The sequence below is a fragment of the Pteropus alecto genome, unplaced genomic scaffold, assembly GCF_000325575.1.
Source record: "Pteropus alecto unplaced genomic scaffold, ASM32557v1 scaffold134, whole genome shotgun sequence".
Lineage (NCBI taxonomy): Eukaryota > Metazoa > Chordata > Mammalia > Chiroptera > Pteropodidae > Pteropus > Pteropus alecto.
In genome coordinates this window covers 55,005-71,011 of record NW_006436283.1, presented here as the reverse complement: position 1 = coordinate 71,011, position 16,007 = coordinate 55,005, and the positions used below count along the sequence as shown (strand labels likewise).

General features: G+C 62.5%; 1 protein-coding gene across 1 annotated transcript in view; it reads left to right on the top strand.

Annotated features, from left to right (window-relative positions):
• The window catches only part of METRNL (meteorin like, glial cell differentiation regulator), an 8,866-nt gene extending 1,850 nt beyond the window's left edge, over positions 1-7,016 (top strand). The window contains exons 3-5 of the mRNA XM_025047092.1: positions 3,709-4,264; positions 5,753-5,812; positions 6,555-7,016. Coding sequence (XP_024902860.1) covers positions 3,709-4,264; positions 5,753-5,812; positions 6,555-6,877 — 939 coding nt within the window. The 3' untranslated portion in view covers positions 6,878-7,016. The remainder of the gene's footprint in view (positions 1-3,708; positions 4,265-5,752; positions 5,813-6,554) is intronic.
• The last annotated feature ends 8,991 nt before the right edge of the window (positions 7,017-16,007 follow it).

Here is a 16,007-nt window from a genome sequence, read left to right as displayed (position 1 = left end):
CCGTCGGGTGAGTGGGCGCCCGGAGCCTCCGGCCTCTTTTGCCGGACTGATCCCCGCCCCGCAGCACAGCCTCTGCAGACGCCCCTCCGGTGTGTGCCTCGGACCCGGTGGGTCTGGCGGAGCGGGACCCGTGGTGTCGCCGTGTCAGACGCGTGGCGTCCCCTCTGTTCTGTGCGCATTTGAGACTTTGCCACGCATGTTTGTCTCCGAGAAGTGTGTTTGCAGAGGGTGACGGCTGTCCCGTTAGTGGCTGCGGGTCAGGGCAGAGCCGGACAGGTCGTGGTCCTTGCTCCCATGAGCCCATCTCCCGTGAACCGGTCGTGACGTGATCTGAAGTGGGTACTGTTACGGTTCAGAGCGCCCCAGCCTCCCCTCCACCACCCCCTTGGCAGAGGTGTTCCTGGCACCGGCTCCTCCCCTGGAACATCAGGTTTAGGGGGGACGGAGGCTGATCCGCGTCCAGGGGTGAAGCGTGGGGCGGGTGTTGCGTTCTGGAGGCATGTTGTGAGTAGCTGTTGGTAGGGGGGACCTGCCACCCCGGTGCGGAGTGGAGGGAGAACCCAGCAGGATGCCCGGAGCAGGCCCCAGGTGGTCGGCCCCTGGGGCCAGCACCTATGTCGCAGGGGCTCTGATGACCTGGGAACCGGGGTTCTGGAGGACCTTTTGGCCACGGAGGTGCGAGCGAGTGAAGCTGGCGAGTTGGCCTTGGATTTTCTTTTCGTTGTCTTTGGGGAAGCAGGCAGCTCTGCAGGGCCCTGTGAGCATGCGGGTCGGTGCCGGGAAAGCACGTGAGCAGAGACCGGGCAGGAGCCGGTGGCCCCAGGAGCCCTCGCTCAGGGTGGGTCTCGGCCCCTGTGCCTTGAGTCAGCACCTTGAGGGACACCCAGGCCAGGCTCTGCCCTCACTCCGAGGCGCAGACGACATTGCACCGCCTGAATGTATGGGGCAGGGCCAGCGGGCCCACGGTGCTCTCTCTAGCTGGGACCAGGGTGCTTTCCAGGGGCTGCGTGAGCTTGGGGTGTTCCGGGGGCAGCGTCTAAGAAAATTGTTCCGCAGGTGACTGACCAGGACAATGGTGGGAGGCAGGGATGTTAATGCCCCATGATGCATAGGTCCCCGACATGGAGAGCACCCTGTCAGCACAGGGTCCCTACACAGTCATGACCTGGCCCCACTTGTCAGCAGTGCCCAGGTGCCAACACCTGCTTTCAGGGGTGGGCCATCCTTGAAAATAGTACCATCTCCACAAGTTCATGAATAGCAGACTTGATTGGGGAAAGCCGGACCTGGTAGGGTTTGAAATGTAGAGTTTCCTCCTGACCATGAACCCATGTTTTATTGTTTTGTGTTCTTGGCTTAGATCGGTTTTCAAAACTTTAAATCTCTCTCAAACTAAACTGGTCTGGTAGAGAGCTCAGCATAGGACCGCAGGGATGTGGCCCCACCCTCAGGTGCTGACTGCCCAGGTGGGACCGCTCAGCCAGGTGGCACTGGAAGCTGCCGTGACGCTCAGGACCCAGTAGAATTTACCACAACTACCCTTTATCTTGATCACCAGTGGGGAGCATGGGTGGGAGAGCGGGTGGGGGACCCCTCTGGGCCCTGGAGGTGAGCCTGAGGTGAAAACAGGGTATGGGAAGCCCAGCCACAGACGCCACGCGCTGGCTGGAGCAGGTGTTAGGAACTTGCGAACCGTCCTTTTACTGATTAGCGTGTAGATGGGGCTCAGACCTCAGGCCGCTGGCCCACCCGCGCCCTGAGGTTCTCACAGGTGTGGGCGTCAGCTCTCCCACTGCACACCTTACACTCCCCTGCAGAGGCTGGACTTTCTGGTGGACAGTCCACAGTGTCACTCACAAGCTGGCTGGCTTGGAGCCGGGCCCAGTGCTCGGGTTCTATCCTCCCTGGGGGCAGGCCTAGTGCCCCTCAGCCCCCAAGCCCACGTTTCCAGGTCTGTGGGGTTGGTGGTTGAGCTGCCCTGGGCTCTTGTGGGGTTGCAGGCCCCCGTGATGGGGGCGGGTCATCCGATCACCGCCTGTGCTCCCTCCGCCCCTCCCCATGCACCTCCTGGGACCCCCACTGGCTGAGTGGCCACGGCTGTGCGTTGAGCGTCTGGGCTGGCCAAGACTTTTGTGAGGGAAGTGTCAGGGGGTCCCTTGTCACCTCACACACACCCTCCCAACCCTGGGGTGTCTGCTAAATCTAGGGCCTCAGCAGGTGGTGCGAGCACCCATGTGACCAGTGGCTGGGGTCTGGAGCCACACAGACACACAGTGACTGTTAGGGCCAAGACGGGGACTCAGGAGTGCCTGAGCTTCCGGAGAACCGGGAATGAGCAGGGCACCCACATCCTGTCCTGGGGCCGTGCGTCCCTCCCGCATTCCCCTCCATCAGGGCGGAGCCCCTAAGCCCTTAATGCCGAAGGAATGGGTGTACTATGTGTCATGTCAGCCTGGCCACCTGCAGCAGCGAGGCCCGGGGCCGAGGGCTCTCAGATGGCTCTGTCTTGTCCTGGCTCTGGCTGCCGCTGCCAGAAGCCCAGTGAGCTGACACCAGGACTTCGAGGGGAAGATGCCCTGGCCCGGGCAGCAGTGAGCCTGCCTGTTGGGGGCGGACACGCCTCCTCCTCCAGGGGGCGGGAGGTGATGCCAGCCCAGGGTTGTTGGGTTTGGCTGCCACACAGCAGATGGAGGGGACCCGCCTCCCCCGACTCCTCCGTGGGCCCCTTGGCACCTGAATGACATGGGCACCTCTTCAAGAGACCTGGCAGGACAGGGATGAGGGAGCAGATACAGCCGACGAGGCCACGCCTGGGACGTGTGCCGAGGTCTGTGCCGGAACCTGCCACCTGTCAGGGGCACTGTCCTGCCTGGGGTCCTGGCACATTCAGAGACGGGCACCACTGCCCAGAGGGCTGGGGGCCGTGGGGATGGCCAGCAAGGAGTGTGGGGTTGCTGTCTGCTGCTGGGGTACAGGGGCACCCCTTGGTTCGCTGGGCAGCCCAGGTGGCGTGGGTCCCACTCTGTCTTTTCACCACTCGGGGGCGAGTAGCAGGGGCTCCCCTCAGCCACGTCCCCGCTCTGCGTGATGCCAGTGACAGCTGCCACATGAGCAGGCCTGGTGACGGCCACCGATGACATCCACGGTTTGGGGGCGAGGGCAGAGGGACGGGCCCGTCCTGGCTGCGAATGCAGGGGTGTCCCCCCGTTGCAGGTGTGTGGGCACCCGTGGTGGCGGGCGGCCAGGGTCCCACAGGTGCTGGTGGCTTCATCTCCCTGTCCCCTTTAAAGCCTGCTGTTTGACGGGTGGGGCCCGGAGGGGACAGAGTCCCTGCCGAGGAGCCCCCAGGGCACCTCAGTCTGGGGTGGCCTCGGTGGCCATGGGGGTCAGTAGCCAAGTCCAGAAGTAAAAAGAAACCCACTGGAGACAGACAAGGAGAACCTTATTTTTCCAGGGTTTGTCCCGCACGGCGGCTTCTCTGGCCACTGTAATTACCGCGTCGCCGTTTGTCGTCTCACCCGTCTCCGGACCTTGGGGTGGAAGGGTGTGGCCCCCGCCGGCTTCCACACCAGGAGGAGGGAGGGAGGGCAGCGGGGAGGCCGGGGTCACCCGCCCGCAGGTCGTCCGGGGCCCGGAGTCTGGGGCGCGTGCGGCGGTGTTCTGACAGTGGGAGAACCCTGACCGTAGCTCTGGCTCCGTCTCAGCTGACACTGGCTGCGTCCAGCCTTGCTGCCCCCTTCCCTCTGCTCCCTGTTAAAACTCTGCATCTCCCTCCTGTCACCAGCCACCCCCGGCCAGTGTCCTCACACACAGCGTTCCCTCCGGACCGTGTGCACGCCCAGCGAGCTGTCCTCGGACAGCAGCGTCCAGCCACCTGTGAAGCCCTCCTGTGCCGAGGGCCGTCAGGCTGGCTTCCCCTGCCCCCTGCCTGCACCTGTGCCCTCACCTGCATCCCTGTGGTGGCCCCTGGCCCGGCTCCCTGACCTGTCATTTTCTCCTTCCTTTGGTTCCTTTTATGCACGTTCCAGAGTCATCTTCCTGGGACGTCCACACCCTGGCCCTCCCCTCCCCCAGAAACTCAGGCCAGAATTCCAACCAGCTCACTGGCCGCCCCCTCCCCGCCTTCCCCGTGAGGAAGGGAGGCTCGTGTGTCCGCAGCCAGCGCATTCCACAGCCGTTACGGGTCCGATTCCGATGAATAATTGCTTCCAGACTGCTTCTCCGGGCACCACAAGCTGGATTTTCCATGCGGCACCCTCGGACTGTGAGCAAGGACCTCTGGGGATGCCTCGTTAGCTCAGCCGCGGACGGGTCAGCTCACTGAGGCTTCTGGCGGGAGGGTCTGCAGGCTGCTGACCAGCTCCCCGGGCCACCTCTCTCCTAGCCAGACCAGGACCCAGGACACGGGACACGGGGCACAGTTCTAGGCTGGGTCAGTTACGCCCAAGCCTGGGCCCCCGCCATGGTGTGTGGCCTGGGCATTTGCGGGCTGTCCCCTGGCCTGTCTCAGACAGCCTGGAGCCTGAGGCACATCTGGGGAGTTCTTGCAGACCTCACCTCCCACCCCCCCTGCACTTGGCACCTGCACGCCTGGCCCCCCAGGGCCCCGGGGCTGCTCTGTGGGGGAGCCCGAAGGTGGGCTGTGGTCACTGAGCTGCTGAGGCCACCCCCTCCTGCAGAGGGACCCTGGGCCTGTGACCCCACGCAACTGGAGTCCCACAGGATGGGGGTCAGGCCTCTGCCTCGCGCCCCTTGCACACAGGCCAGAATAAAATGCCATCTCTAAGTGGAACATGACCGCTCCGATGCCCGCGGTACTGTGTGCCCCTTGGTCCCGAGTCCACTGTGCGGTGGCCTCCATCAGGCTGCCATGGGTAGCTGGTCCCCAGTGACGAGAAGGATGGGGGACCCCTGTTAGCCACCCTCTAAGAGCGGCCCCAAGGCGGGGGGTCCACCCGTGCAAACAAAGGCAGGTGGGCGGAGGCCGAGGACCTGGAGCTGGATGGGCAGGTCACTCCTCCTCCGGTGACGTGGTCGGAGCCGGGCGGCTGTACAGCGATGCCGCACCCACCTAGTCTGGGGCCGGATGACAGCTCAGGGGTCTGGACACTCAGTCCACCCTGATGGCCCACAGTGCCCCCGTTTCTGTCCCCCACAACCCCTGTGTGGGTGGCTGGGAAGCCGGCCCCAGGTTGGGCGTCCCCTGGGCTTCCGTGAGCTGGGCTGACTGCAGAGGCCTCCAGAGGTGTTTAGGGACATTAGCCGTCCAGGGCCCAGCGGTCTGGGGCGGGGCTCCCACTGCCCCAGGGGTCTCACGAGGGCCCAGGCGGCAGTAGGCGGCTGTGTGTCTCAGGTCACCAAAGCCCGAAGCGTGTGGCCTCACTGGCCTCCCCAGCTGGAGCCTCAGCCCTCTCCAGAGTGGAGACAGTGGGGGCCTGGGGAGCAGGCGATGGGCGAGTGGGTGGCCCTGCACTTTGGGGTGTGGATGTGGAAGCGGTTGAGAGGGTGCCTGGGCCGGCCGGTGTAAGGGACGTGGCTCCTCAGCTCGGGCTGGCCTGCGCTGGTGCCAGGCGCCGAGAACCAGTGGAACAGGGACAGTGCAGAGCCGGCCCTAAGGCCGAGTCGCAGCGCACGCCCGGCGCGTGTTGCCCAGCGGCCTGGCGCTCCCTGCTCCGTCTCCCCCCGAGGGGCAGAGGGCGCCTGGAGGCCCCACGGCACAGCCCTGCCTGACGCCCCGGCTGTCTCCCTGCAGCCCCCTGCCGCCCTTGCAGTGACACCGAGGTGCTCCTGGCCGTCTGCACCAGCGACTTCGGTGAGTGCTCGTGGTTCCGCCACGGAGGGGTCCCCTGGGGCCGGGAGAATGTGCTGGCGCTAAACTCTCGAGGGTGGGGGCTGCGGACAGCACGGGGCTTAGTACCCCTCCCACCCTGTCCCGGGGTGCGCACCTCGAGGGGCTCCAGCCCAAGGAAAGGGTGAGGGTTGGGGTCCTGTTCAAGGTGATCCCTGGGCATTTCCCAGTTTGCACTGAGGTCACCCCAGAGCCCGGCCCTCGCCAGGCCTCTCGCGGGCCTGGGACCCAGCCGCCCACCGTGACGTTGGCACAAGCTCTGGTATGAAAGGTGGACGCCCTCAGCAGGGTTGCTGCCAGGGAGTTGGCCGGCTGAAAGCCCCCGCCCAAGGACAGTTTCTTGGAGGACATGCAGGCCGCCCCCTGGCCTTCTGCGTCCTGGCCCCACCCGGCCCCGCCCTGCCCCGACCCCGCGGCCACCTCTGAGCTTCGAGTGTGTCCCATCCTGACACAGACCCGGGGCGTTGCTTGTGGTTACTTTCCTCGTCCTGTCTTGAAGAGCCGATGCCGGGTGTGTTGTGTTTCTCCCGTGTCTGCCCACGGGTGAGGCTGCCTCCTGGGCGCCCTGTGCCCTTCAGTGACAATCTCTGGATGCAGAGTCAGGGTCGGCTCCCTTCCACCCCCGCCCGCTGCCAGCACGGACACGTGCCATCCACTCAGTGGGCACCCTGCGGACCTCGCCAACCCTGTCTCCTTCCCTCTGCAGTTGTCCGAGGCACCATCCAGAACGTCACCCACGAACCCGAGCGGCAGGAGTCAGCCATCCACCTGCGCGTGAGCCGGCTGTACCGGCAGAAGAACAGGGTCTTCCGGCCGGCCCCCGCGGGCGAGGGCGGCGGCTGGCGCGGCCGCGTCACCACACTGCTGGAGTGCGGCGCGAGGCCGGGGCCTGGCGAGTTCCTCTTCGCCGGCCACATGCACTTCGGGGAGGCCCGGCTTGGCTGCGCCCCACGCTTCGAGGACTTCAGAAGGGTGTACAGGGACGCCGAGGGGCGGGGCCTGAACCCCTGCGAGATGGGCGTGGAGTGACCGCGGGGCCCACACGGCGGACTCCGGCACTCAGGCCTCGTCGCTCGCACGAGGTCCCTGACCGACTGGTCGGAAATGCTGTAAAATGCAAACTAAGTTATTATATATTTTTTAAAAAGAAATGCCCACAGGAAACAAACTCTCGCGTCTTGAAACACTTTCGTGTGGCCCCTCGTGCTGTCTTCTGAAGCGTCGAGGCCACTGGCTGGGCTGGCGCGCAGGGTGACGTGCTGGGGTCCGTGGTGGATGCCCACGCCAGGCTTTGCGCACAGCTCGAGAACCACCCAAAGATGCTGCTTACGATGGAGATTTATGGAGCCCAACACTTCGGTTTTTCTCGTTTTGTTTTCGCTTTTTAAAGAATGTGCTTTGCCAGCCATGCTCGGGGGTGCAGGCCGTCTCCCTGCAGAAGGAAAAACCAGCGCCTGCTGGACCAGCAGCACGGTGTCCACGGCCCGGCCGGTGTGCACGAGCTGGGCTGGGGCCGGTGCACACCAGAGGGAGCCCACACGGGGCCAGCTCTGAGTGCGACGTCACCCCGCACCCCGGGAACGCTGCACGGCCACCCCAGCTACCCTGCTACCCCAGGCCCTGCCCTTGACCCCACTTCCCTGTGTCTGAGCCCACAGCAAATCTCTGGACACCCAGGGCTGTTCAGTGACCCCACGTCCTCGAGGATGGGTTAGTGTCCTGTGCCTGCCATAACATGACCCAAACCAGGGCCTCCAACAGGTCATGTGTCCTCTCACACCGTGGAGCCGGAGTCCAGGGGTCGCTGGCCACGCTCCTGCCCAGGCGTCAGGGAGGGCACTTCCTGCCTCTTCCAGCTTCTGGTGGCCGCTGGCCGTCCTCGGTGTCCCCTGGCCTGTAGGTGCCTTTCTCCAGGCTCCACTGTCAGTGTCACAAGACCCTGTCCTCTCTGTGTGTCCTGTGTCCAAATTCCTCTCTCATGAGGACGCTGGTCCCTGGATAAGGGCCACCCTAATGCCCTCGACTTTGTTTCCAGATATGCTCACATCCACAGGTTCGGAATAGATACAAACTTGGGACACTGGGGTGTCACATAATCAGACCTGAGCCTTTGTCACCTATGAATCAGGTGATTTCTCCCAAGGGCGACCTGGGAGAGGCCCACACTGTCCAGTGAGCATCACAGCAGCTGGATAGAAGACTTGGGCGTACCATGTGGTCACAGGCAGGTGCTGTGGCCAACTCGTGTGAAATAACAGGTGTGCGTCAACTCAGGTGTGAACTGACACAGGTGTGCTCTGGCACAGGTGTGAGCCAACAGGTGTGCACTCGCTCAGGTGTGTGCTGGCTCGAGTGTGAGCCAACACAGGTATGCACTGGCTCGGATGTGTGTCGCCGAAAGTGCCTGGGCTCAGGTGTGTGCTGGCTCAGGTCTGAGGGCTCCTACAGGTCACAACAAGCAGCAGGACAATGACCTAAAGCAGCTGGCTGGTGATGGTGCGCTCTCCGTGGGGAGGGCAGGCCTGCACCTGGCTCCAGCTCTGAGGCTCTGCTGGCTCCACCCTGCTGGCTGTCGCTGAGCAGGCTGCAGAACCAGAATGTCGGGTTTCAGTTTCGGCTGAGTTCCTCCCCAGCTCAGTGCAGGGGTGAGGGGCTCTGATGAGACCTGGCGACCACGTGCTGACGTCAGGGCTGGACAGCGGGGTCACTCCACGTGAGGCCAAGTGTCTGGGCAGCCCTGGCCTGGGCTGCAGGCTTCACAGTGGGAGTCTACCTGGAGAACAGAGCTTGCCAGATAGGGCGGGGCTGGAGGAGAGGGCGGGTTTGACAAAGAGGGTCTAGGCCAAGTGGAGGGTGCGCAGCAACCTGTTCCCCTGGCCTGTGAGCTGAGCAGCATCCCAGCGGGGCGGGGCCACTCCGTGTCGGGAGGGCTAGAGAGGCCACTACCTGCTGCTCAGAGCCTCATGTGGGCGTCTTGGGCCACTGCACACCCAGCAGAACTCCTGCCGGCCTGCGTCTGTCCTAGGGGAGGCCCCATGCTGTGGAGCCCAGAGGGACCAGGCGAGGCCCCTGGAAGGTCTCTGAGTACTTCCGGCTCCCCGTGGCTTGTGTCACCGTGGGGCGGAGCTGTGGTCCGTCTAGAGGTTAAAGGGAGGCACGTAGGAACCCCCAGGTTCTGGCCCACTGCCCTGGCCCCTTCTCCTGCCAGCCTGCACACCCCCATGCCCCCCAGGAAGTTTCCCTTCACTGCCGGGCTGTGGGGAGTGAGACCTCAGCTCCTGTGCGTTTCCCCAGCTCGCCCCAGGCCCGGACGCTACGCAGGTCAGCCAAGGCCCCGGCCAGCCCCAGAAACAGGCCCACCTGGCGGACCTGGAGTGCCCTGGCCTCAGGGCTCGGAGACCCTGTTCTTGCCAGTTTGCGCGACCGCGCTGGGGGAGAGAGCCCAGGCTTGGACCTGCCAGCGAGCCGTGATCAGGAGCAGCACTCTGAGCTCCCGCAGTCTGCGGCACTTGCGGGCAGCCCCCACTTACTGACCACTGTCCTGTGCTGGGCAGCCTGGGCTCTTCCTTCCTCTGCGCTCCCCAGAGAGCATGCGGGCAGGGGCCCTGGCACTGGCCCTCTCCTCCCGCTGGCCTGGATGCCCCAGCGGCTTAGGGCCCCCATGCTCAGGGGTGCCCACTCTACCTATCCTGACCACCTGTGCCCCATCCAAGGCCTCCTGTCATACCCTGGGCCTTGTATCTTGCATCAGGCACAGGCCTGGAGGAGCCAAGGTGGGAGAGACCACAGGTGTGGGGGCCATGTGCTCATCTTGGATCTGGCCAGCATCCACACCCACCCACGTGTTCAGCTGGGACCCAGGGGAACCTCAGACCAGGTGGGTGTCCCCATCTGGGGCTCTGGTGGCAAGGGCCCCTAGCGGACACCCCAGGCCAGGCTGGCTGGCCCAACACGCCCTGTCAGCCCTGGGCCCTCAGTTTCTTTGCTGGGCAAGAATTGGGGGCCTAGAGTCCCCCTCTCCCTGGGGGTGTCCCCCAGCTCCAGCCCTGGACCACCCTGGTGTGAGGTGGTGCTGCAGAGTGGGGGGGTGGGGTGCAGTCTGAGCCAGGCCTGGATGAGGGGGTTTCGGCTAGTATCTGGGAGGCCTGGGGGATGGGGTGGGCGGGCCAGGGAAGGGACAAGTCACCAAGTGACTCTCAGCCAGCGTCAGCTGTGGTTCCCTGTCACTTGGCCATGTGACTAGGCCTTTCTGTAACTCCTGCCCGGGCGGGCCACGTTTCCGTGGATGTGGTCCATATCTTGTCTGTCACCTGGTCATGGCCTGCCTGTACCCGCTGTGGATGGCAGGATGATGGGCCCCAGAGATGTCCCCATCCTGCCCCCTGGAACAGGTGAATATTATCACCTCGTGTGACAAACGTGGGGATGAAAGCCGCCCATCAGATGCGGAGAGTATTCTGATCACCTGGAGAGGGAGGCAGGAGAGGGAGAAGTGTGCGAAGGACTCAGCCTGAGCTGTGGCCATGAAGATGACGTCGGGCCACAGACTGAGGGAAGTTGGAAAGCTGGGGACAGGTCTCCCCGGTCCTCAGGAGGAATGGGTCCAGGACACCTTCGTTCTGGCCAGTGACTCGGGTCAGGCGCGACCTCAGAACTGTGTGCAACAAACGAGCTGTTCTGAGCACAGTGAGTTTGTGGGAATTTGAGCAGCTGCAGGAGATGAACATACCCAGGTACCTTCTCACCCAGGGTCAAGGGGGCTTGGTGGGGCCCCTGGTTGGCGCTGGCGCTGGTGGATTCCCCCGAGGCTGTGCATGTGCCTGCGTGCACCCTCAGACAACATGCTGGTGACTTTCGTCGGAACCTCGGCTAGGAGCCTGACCTCATCGCCGCAGGTGGGGACCGCAGAGCAGGTGTGGTCCCTCCTTGGCTTGCACCCCATGTGCCTTTCCTCTCAGGCGTTCCTCCCCCTTGGCTGACGAGGCCGCATTGGAACCTGCTGCCTTTCGGTTCACTGTGCCTCCTATTTCCTGGCTCACCTGTCCTGAGTCGCCCTCAGCAACACCCTTGGGTGGCTCCGTCTCTACCCGGTGCTCAGGCCCCTTCCCCTCAGGTGGCTGCTCTGGGTCCCGCATGAGCTAAAGCGGCCTGAGCCTTCTCCCCGTCACCCTCTCCTGTCTGCAGGCCACACACAAAGGGTGGTCTCTGCCTGGGCTCCACTGGCCCTGCCCCGGGGGCCCATGCTGGACCAGGACACAGGCTGGCTTGAGACTCTTAACAGGAAGGGCCAGCACCTGGGACTTCCCGCCCATCCCCATCTGGCCCTGGATGGCAGCCTCTCCTGCTCCTTGTGCTGCTCAGACTTCCCCAAGACGAGGAAAGTCAGAGGCCAGAGGGCTGAGCTAAGGTTCGCTTTTTCCCCACTGGCCATTTCTGCTCACGAAGCCAGGCTTTGAGATGCCCAGCTTCTCGGTTGTAAATAAGCGAGCAACTTTCTAATTTTCACGAGGGGGTGGGTCTCCTCATGCTGTGAATTGGGACCTTCATCTCCAAACAGGCTGGGAAAGTCTGATTCGATCGTCAGAAGCACATGCAGCCGGTGTGGTCAGTGCCCACGGCCACACAGATAAGGCAGCAGCAGAGGCAGCTCGTCACTCACGTCACAGGGGAGTGGGTGAAACGAGGAGGTGGGAGCAAGGACAGACATGCACGTGCAAACACACGCACACAGGTAAGTGCTCAGACACATGCACATGTGCTTACATGCACACAAGCCCACGCATGGAAACGTACGAATGCATGCACATGTGCTCACAGATATGCATGCACACACATACATATGCACATAAGGGCATGTACACAGAATGCATACACACATGCACAGTGTACATATGCACACAGCTACAAATGCACACACAGATGTATGAATAGGTACACATATACAGATATGCACGCAAACAACACACACACATGGACACATGCATGCACGCATATACACATGCTCGCATGTATACATGCCCACACCATGCACACACAGACGCACACATGCACACAGCGCTCACACATGTACATGTGCATGCACACATGCGCACACACGCACACATGCACCACCATGCATATGCACACACATGCTCACATGCGCACACACAAAACACATGCACAATGTTCACGCATGTACATGAGCATGCCCACGTGCCTGCACATGTATACATGCCCATACCATGCATACATACACACATATAACGCTCGCACATGCACACACAGCTACACAACACACATGCACACACAGTACTCACACATGCGCACACATGCACAACACACACATACATGCTAACACAGATACGACATATGCCACCATGTTCACACACACTTGCACACAACACATACATGATCACACATGTGCATGTGTGTGCCCACATGTTCACACATGTATGCATGCCCACACCATGCATGCAGACACATGCATGCATGCTCGCACATGCGCACACAGATATATACCGCACATGCTCACGCATGCACACACAGTGCTCACATGTGTACATGTGGGTGCACACATGCACTCATCTTGACCTGACCCTGGGCCTCCAGCTAGACAGAGCAGGGGGAGGCTCCAGATCTGAGTCTGCAGCACAGGCCTTGGTCCTGGCTGTGCCACCCTGTGCCAACGCTTTAGGAATGAACAGGCCTCCATAAACAGAAATTGCTGTATGGAGGTCTGTGTGTGCAGTTGCATGCATGTTCTGTATGTTTATCCGTGGGTGTGCGTGTACGTGCAAGGCTGAGGAATGCTGGGGAATCATGGGGATGGAGTGGGTCTTGGCTCACCCATCCATGGTCCCTGTGACTTTGGTCCTACTAGGTCACTTCTAGTGTCCTCAGGAGTTCTGTGTCCTTGTCCACAGAGGGAGACGGCTGTGTAAGGCCTTGCCCTTCCTGGCTCTGCTCCCTGGGTGCCGGATGGAAAGCTGGCTGCAGGGCGCACCTGGCACAGCACAGCTGCGCATCTCGCCGGGGCTGCGGGGCTCGACTCTCAGACCCGCTCCCTGGCTGTGCTCCTGGCTGTGCCCTCCTGGGGAAGACAGGGCTGAGTCTGGCCACATGAGGGGCCCGGGAGAAGGCCGGTCGTCCCACCGCTGGGGCTGGGGAGCCCATCATTGGAGCTATAGCTGACACAGAGGCGTCCATCTCAATAACTGTTGAACGGCGCAGTCCAGGCCCGCATGGTGGGAACCGGCTGGCTGGGCTGTCGGTGCCACCTCCACGAGAACCGGGACAGGCTCCTGGGCAGGCGGCCGCTGCGGCCTGGCACTGCCCCGTCCCCGGGCCCTTCTCGCCGCTGCTTCCTGTGGCCATAGTTGGTGAGGCCCAGGGCACTGAGACCCATGGGGACCGGCGGGAGGGAGCCTGACCGGGGTGTGGCACGGGGGAGGAGTGTGCATGAGTGTGCATGAGTGTGAATGTGTGTGTGAACGTATGCCTGTGAGCATGAGTGTGCACACGGGAGTGTGTCTGGGTATGTATGTGTGCGTGTGTGTGTGTTTGTGGGTGAGCAAGAGTGTGTGTGACCACGAGTGTGTGCACGTGTGACCGTGGGTGTGGGTGAGTATGAGTCTGTGTGAGTGTGTATGTGTGAGCATGAGTATGTGCATGTGTGAGTGGGTGTGGGTGAGTGAGCATGAGTGTGTGCACATGTGAGTGGGTGTATGTGTGTGCATGAGTGTGTATGTGTGTGAGTGTGTGTGTGTGAGCATGTGTGAGTGGGTGTGGATGAGTGACCATGAGTGTGTGTGAGTGGGTGGGTGTGAGCATGAGTGTGTGCCCGTGTCAGTGGTGTGGGTGAGTGAGCATGAGTGTGAGTGTGAGAATGTGTGCGTGCGTGTGCAGCAGCCAAGGGATGAGGCTCATGGAGCGGAGTAGATGCTCACAGGAGGTGCAGTCACCTGCAGCCCGGGCCTTGAGGGTTTTACCCTCTGCTGCACCTCACGAGCCCCAGGAAACCACTGGCTGAGCCTGGCTGGCAGGAAGGACCGACCTCAGACCTAGTGAGGCCTCCCTTCTGCAGAGCAGGAGGCTGGGCGGTCATCCAGGGCTCTAGAGACAATGCCCAGGGGGCTGGGTCCTAACACGAGCTCCTGCTGGTGGATTCAGGCGGACCCCTTGCCCCGCCAGCCTCTGGCTCTGCCTGCAGTGTCTGTCCAGCTCCACACACATCTGGCCGAGCACAGCAGGCTGCAGCGAGGTGGTGTCACGTCCCAGGAATGCAGGAAGACAGTCCGGGGTCCTGGCACCGAGGCGCGGTGACACACCAAGCATGCGCCTTGTGGAAAGATGGCGATGCGTTTGGGGAATACGCGCGACGAACCCCGTGGATGCCACCAGTGCGGAGACCCGAGGCGACAGCAGAGGGCCACGGCCGGGAAAGTGTCTCCCCCTTTAGGCTAGCTCCCACTGTCCCCCAAATCAAGACTCCGGGGAAGTAGGCGTGTGTGGCGGAGGGCCAGAGGAAGCGTGGGAGCGGGGAGGTGGGGAGGGTGTGACACGGCCCCCCACGGCAGCGGGAGTGGGGGGTGGGGGGGTGGCAGGAGGCAGGGGGGCAGGCGGGCTCACGGGGAGGGAGCGGAGCAGGCAGAGCGGCTGAATGACCCCATTGTGTGGCACGCAGCCCAGCTGGGAGGGCGGCGCGTGCTTTAACCTCTGCTCCGCTGTGAGAGAGCTGCCGCCCCTTCTGGGGACCGGGAAGCCACGGGCGAGTGGCAAGTCACCTCCCAGAGCTGGCCCGCCAACCACCGGTGAATACGCCAGAGTAGCTGAAGCCGTGTGTTCGTGTGTGTATGAGTGTGTGCGCGTGTGCATACACAGGGTTACACATACGTTACACATCTCTTATTGTGGTAAAATACGCACACATGAGCTTTACCGTCCTGACCACTGTTAAGTGCACAGTTCAGCGGCACGAAGGGCACACAGGGTGTGCAGCCTTCACCGCCGTCATCTCCAGAACTTCCCAGGGCGAGACAGGAAGCTGGAGACGCTGTGCTGGGAGCTTGGGGACCAGAGGGCCAGGGGTCCACCCTGAGTCCCGGAGGACCAGTCTCTCGGAGGAGGGTCAAAGCCGGCCAGGGGCCTTGGACCCCCGCAGCATGGCCTGTCCACTCGCGGCCCCGCAGGCAGCAAGCTCTCTGTGAGGGTGGAGTGTGTGTCGCGAGGTTAATGTCCTTCTTATTGAAAAGTGTGCGGCCAGACGTTGAAGTGGCGGCAGCCCCGCAGCAGCTTAAGACCCCCAAGTCTGGCCCAGTGGGGGAGCTGCGGGTGCCACAGAGCTGGGGGTTTGATGGGAGTTCAGGGAGAGGCCGCGGGCCTGAGCCTGAGGGGGTGTGCAGCACGGTGCAGAGCCTCCCCTGGGCCCAGCCCCAAGACTCAAAGGCATTGGGAGGAACGAGTGTGGGTCCTCAAGAGGGTCCTCTCCCACCCTACAGGACGCTGAAGCCTAGCCCTGGCATGAGGGCCGTGCGCAGGCATGCACAGGCGTGTGCGGGCGTGCGTGGGTGTGTGCAGGCATGTAAGGTATGTGCAGGTGGGTGTGAATCTTCACCAATGACAATGCTGAGTCTCCAGGACGTGTGGCTGTGCCTGCCCTGAGTTAGGGCGTGTGGGAACCCTCCGCCATCCACTTTGAAGAACAGATTTTGAGGGGCTTATTTTTTATAATCACAAAGTGACTGTTCTACTTACAAAGTGACCTTGAAAGTGCTCCATGTCCCCACCCCAGGAGGATTAACCCAGACTTCTGTGGCCAGCAGTCCCCAACCTCGTTGGCACCAGGGACCGGTGCTCCCATGAGAACCTAACGCCTGACGGCTGAGGCGGAGCGGAGGCGGTGAAGCTGGGGAGCGGATGAAGCTTCGCTCGCCCGCCGCTCACCGCCTGCTGTGCAGCCCGGTTCCTCATGGGCCACAGACCAGAACCATCCACGCCCAGGGGCCGGGACCCCTGCTGCAGACCATTCCTTTACTTACGTACACAGGAGTTTGTTTGGGGTTTCTCAGAATTAGGGCTGCATTATATAAACTGTGTCCTGGCTTGATTTTTAAAATCCAGCGTCTTGCGGACAGTTCCAGGACCCTGAACGGAGGCTCACGGCTGCACAGCTCCTGTTCCT